A 5,090-nucleotide genomic window follows, 5' to 3' on the forward strand; every position below is an offset into this window, starting at 1 on the left:
AATTGTTATTTCAGTAAATATTTGCATTTTGCACATAGAAAACTGATTCATGATTCCATGTTGATGAGAGCATTAAAATGGGGAAAAATAGGACAAAAAATATAAAAGGAAATTCAGAAACGATAAAAAAATGCGTGAGTAATCACGATTAATTTTTTGTGAATTTGAGTTAATTATGAAAGTTGCATTTTTTAATTAGATTAATAGATATTTTAATCGTTTGACAGCTCTTATTATATATATATCAAAATAACTATTTTAAAAGTGAATTCAACAAATGTCAGTATGATAAGCTTCTGAATGTATTTCAAAAAAAATTGTTATAATACTCACCATTAATGTGAATGGTTTTCCATTCCTCACCATTGCTCAAGATCCAGCAAAGATAGCAGAATTATAGTCAGCTTGCCGAGTCCATACGCGGAGTTGCTGCAGGCGAGCTTGTACCCTACTCAGTAGCTTGCACGCTTCCTTTCTGCTGTCTCCCGCAGGGTATTTTGATGCGAACGTCGCATGGCACGTGTCAACGTGCCGCTTTCCATTCGACCGTTTCATCGATGGTATTTTGTCATTGCAAATTAGACACACCGGAGAATATGTTCTCTCCACAAAGGTGAATCCTTCGGTCCATTCGTCCTGAAGTGTACCATACTCGTCATCTTTTTTTCTTTTCGCAATCTTATTCGTCGAAGGATTAACTTTGGCTAATGACTGAGCGGGCTGATTCAAAAAGGGGATGTCTACCTGTTACCCAGTAACAGCAAACGTAGGCCAGTATCATCCAATTAAATTTGCTCCTACCGCCAACTGCAGCCCTGAACAGGACGTGAGCAGTGAAAAATCGATGGATGGATTTAACACGCGAGAATATTTTGTTATATCTGCGAGCCAGATGCAATCATCAAGAGAGCCCCACCTGGCTCGCGAGTCATAGGTTCCCGACCCCTGTTCTAGCATTTTAGAGTGATAAAGTCTAAGTTTCGATCAGTCACTTGACTCGGGTCAACATTCGTTCTCAAGTGGCCCTCGAATGGGCCTTACTCTAAAGTCAATTGCACATCTGTGGAAGGAGCTAAAGTGTTAAATGTGGAGAAAGCACCCTTCAAACCCGAGACAAGAAGGGCACTTTGCTTACAAGGGCCGAGATTCCTTTTGACAGCTGTAGAAGTCTCATTTATAGTTGCAGAACTCATTTGATTAGCACAAAAGTTTGGGGAACAAAATATAAAGTTGGGTACCATGACTTTTTTTTTTGTTTACTTTCACTGACCCCACAGTTCAAAAGCAATGTCTAATTTTCATTGGTTGTTTTTCAGTAGCTTTATTTCTTCATTCCCGCTTGTCAGTTACAAGTTATTGCAGTGACCATTGTGGATTTTTCTTTCATTAACAGAGTGCTGACAATTTAGTCCATGTGTACACAGAAATAAACAGATTTCATCTCCAAATTGAGCATTTAACTGGGCTGTTTTGTATCAATTACCAGTAAACAACGAGGCCTTGGTAACATTTTAGACTTTGTAGGAGTATCTATCTTGGGCAACGCAACTGGTGCATTTGGCAGGTTTAAAAATGATGGTTGGATGTTACTCATTGGCGGCGGAAGAAGGTGCCTCGTTTGAGCGAGAACAGATGGAAGGACATTCAAAGGCGATGGACAAGAGTACGTCATGAAGGGAGGCCGACAGGGGAAAGGGAGTAGGGGAGTGTGAGGAGGCAAAGATTGCAGGGGAGGATAAAGAAGCCTGGGTCCGACGTTGGAAATGTTGGGGAACAGAGGCGGGTACACCATTGGGGAAGTATTCACGGGACCGTAGGCTGGCGTCGTGAGCATTGTGGGTCTTAAAGTCGTGCAGGTCGCATTTGGAGAAACGGTGGCTTGGATTTCACATTTCTGATGATCTAGTGAAGCTCTACTGTTGCTGGTGGCGGAAGGGACCCAGGCTTGATCCTCTTTGAAATTACTCTGAGCATTGTATGAGTCTCTGTGAACAGAGTAGTCACTGTATGAATGTTTTGATCTGCTGGATGATGAGGCTGAGGAAGATGATGACCTTGACCTGCTGCGGCGCCTTGGAGAGCAGACTGATCTTGTGACCCTTTCCCTGCTGCCTACACTCTGGTAGCTCCAGTGGCTTTCTTTCTTCCCGTATAATCGCTCCTTAATCCGGTGCGACATTTGGCCCAACTCTTCGGATCCCAAGTCCACCCCAATGGCCTGCAATACTTCCTGAATTTGCTGGTGCTTGTGCTCATCGTCCGGTGTCAGTCTTTTCTTCTCCGCCACAGGAGGCAACTTGGACCTTGTGCAGCCTTGTCCTACATCACTCCTCTGCACTGACCTGTCATCATAAGGAGAGCTCCTCTTTGGGCTGAAGGACTGTGGAAAAGGCTGCCTGTGGCATTCGTCTCCAAAATTCTCTTCGTTCCATTTGCTGACATTTTGTTGACCTACCTGCTCTCCTGGGACGCAGGGATGATCCGCGGCATTGTGGGAAGATGCTGCAGATGGTGGATGACCACAGTCTTTTCCAGGGGTCTGAATCACAATCTGGTTGAGTACTTCCACATCCACGCCTTTATTGAGTACATCAAGGAACCGTTGGAAACCATTGGAAAATTTCTTCTCAGGTATATCGTGACTGGGCTTGGTCACATCCTCCAAAGACTGATGAGAGATGGACAGAGGCAACCAGTTCATGCCATTTTCACCTGCACTTGCTTAGACATGCAGAAGACACGCAACCATGCCCTTCATTTGGTACACCCACACATTCTAATATTGGGGCTCTCAGTGCAGAACAACAATGATGATTACCAAAGTGGAATAATTCTATACATTCCATAAATGGCTTATTTTTACATTGCAATACTATTTAGTAAGAAAACACAGCAATTGTAAAATTATTTAACAATATTTTCTCAAATGTGTGTAATATGCAAACCCAATTCCAATGAAGTTGGACGCTGTGTTAAACAAATAAAAACAGAATACAATGGTTCGCAAATCGTGTTCAACTTAGACAAGACATTTAATGTTCAAACTGATTAACTTTATTCTTCCTACGAAATAATCATTCACTTCGAATTTTATGGCTGCAACACATTCCAAAAAAATTGGGGCAGGGCCATGTGTACCACTGTGTTCCATCACGTTTTAACAACATTCAATAAATGTTTGGGAACTGAGGATACCAATTGGTGAACCTTTGTAGGTGGAATTATTTCCCATTCTTGCTTGATGTAAAGCTTCAGCTGTTCAACAGTCTGGGGTCTGCATTGTCATGTTTTATACTTCATAATGCTTCACACATGCTCAATGGGAAACGGGTCTGGACTGCAGGCAGACCAGTATAGTACCCACATTCTTTTACTACGAATCCACACTGTTGTAACACATGCAGAATGTGGTTTGGGATTCTCTTTCAGAAATAAGCAGGGGCGTCCATGTCGACGTTGCTTGGCTGGCAGCATGTTTCTCCAAATTTGTATGCAACTTTCAGCATGAATGGTGCCTTCGCAGATGAGTAATTAGCTATGCCATTGGACTAACACAGCCCCATACCATCATAGATGATGGCTTTTGAACTTTGCATCCACTACAGTGTGGAGTGTTCTTTTCCTTTTTGGCCCAGAGGACACAATGTCCACAATTTCCCAAAACAATTTGAAATGTGGACTTGTCAGACCACAGAACACTTTGCATCAGTCCCTCTTAGATGAGGTTGGACCCAGAGAAGCCGACAGCATTTCAGGAAGTTGTTGATGAATGGCTTTTGCTTTGGAAATTGATTTTTAAGTTGCACTTACGGATGCAGCGCCAAACTGTATTTACTGACATTGGCTTTCTGAAGTGCTCTGAGCAATTCAGTGAAGCTCATTTTGTACCTTTTACACCCAATCATAGCACTCACCTTTTCCCAGTTAGCCTGTTCGTACACCTTTTTGGAATGTTTCAAAGTTTTTGATTAGCATTCCTTAACTTTCTCAGTCTTTTTTGCCACCTGCTCCAGCTTTTTTGGAATGTGGAATGTCTTGTTTTTGCTGTGTATTCAGTGCATGTAGGTTGAACATGATTTGCAAATCATTGTATTCTGTTCAACACAACATCCCCATTTCAGTGGGACATGTACTCCAGGCATTCACTCGCGGCCAACAACATTAGGTACACCTGCAGGGATGAATCAGCCGCATCAAGTTGTCTGCCTTTACAAAGATAATAATGCTCTGTACTGATTACCAGTGTTGTGTCCAAGGACCGGCAACCCGAGGCCAAGGCCAAGGCCAAGGACTTGGAAAATTTTCCGAGACAAGGCCAAGGCCAAGGACTTGAGAAATTTTCCGAGGCCAAGGCCAAGGACCAAGGACTTGCTTCCGAGGCCAAGGCCAAGGACCAAGGACTGATTTTGAAACTGAGGCCTAGCCAAGGACATGTATAAAACAATGCTATCATACCACTTGGCAGGTCCTCATGATTTGCAACACCCCTCCATCATAACCCTTTGCACTCCCTAACGCTTGAATGAAGTGTTTTTATTCAAAGAGTAGAACAGTCAGGGTACGTGTTAGTTATACTGAGAAAAAGAAATAAAATCATATGATATACATTTATGAATGAATGTTTTAGTGCAGTAGTTTCTTAATATGAAGTAAATCAACACTCAACAGGCATCACATGGCACGGAACACAAGTTGAGAAATGACTTTGCATAGAAGTCAATCACTGACTGCAGAAAAAGCGGTAATCTCTCAGTGATCATTTTACAGTTTACCTGCAGCGAGTCCCAGGGACTCACTGATCAGAAAAGTATGAGTCCCATTATGCATTGAGAGAGTCCCAAATTTCGAATTCCGAAATGGTCTACTTATTCAATTGCATATGATAATAACACAAACAACATATACATACAATTATAAACAAATGCTGCAAAAATTTAAATAATTCAGGACCAGGCCTGAGGATTTCAGAAATTCATGGTAACCGTTTTTCGGTTCAGTCGGATTACCCAATGGGAAACCACAATAACTGATGTTGGGTTCCGTAAACGTTCATCATGGGAACCCATTTTTCTATTTTGACTGATATTGAT

General features: G+C 42.2%; 1 protein-coding gene across 3 annotated transcripts in view; it reads right to left on the bottom strand.

Moving 5' to 3' along the window:
* Positions 1-1,255: 1,255 nt before the first annotated feature.
* Positions 1,256-5,090, bottom strand: part of LOC109521761 (zinc finger protein 318-like) — a 23,740-nt gene continuing 19,905 nt past the window's right edge. The window contains exons 4-5 of one of the 3 annotated variants that reach the window (XM_019879829.1): positions 2,456-2,668; positions 1,256-2,380 (exon numbers count right to left, since the gene is read on the bottom strand). In XM_019879829.1, the coding sequence (XP_019735388.1) occupies positions 1,457-2,380; positions 2,456-2,668 (1,137 nt within the window). In that variant the 3' untranslated portion in view covers positions 1,256-1,456. Of the gene's footprint in view, positions 2,669-5,090 lie in introns of all 3 variants that reach the window. The other 2 variants (XM_019879830.1, XM_019879828.1) reach the window with 2 other exon arrangements.

The sequence above is a fragment of the Hippocampus comes genome, unplaced genomic scaffold (assembly GCF_001891065.2).
Source record: "Hippocampus comes isolate QL1 unplaced genomic scaffold, H_comes_QL1_v1.1 scaffold158, whole genome shotgun sequence".
Lineage (NCBI taxonomy): Eukaryota > Metazoa > Chordata > Actinopteri > Syngnathiformes > Syngnathidae > Hippocampus > Hippocampus comes.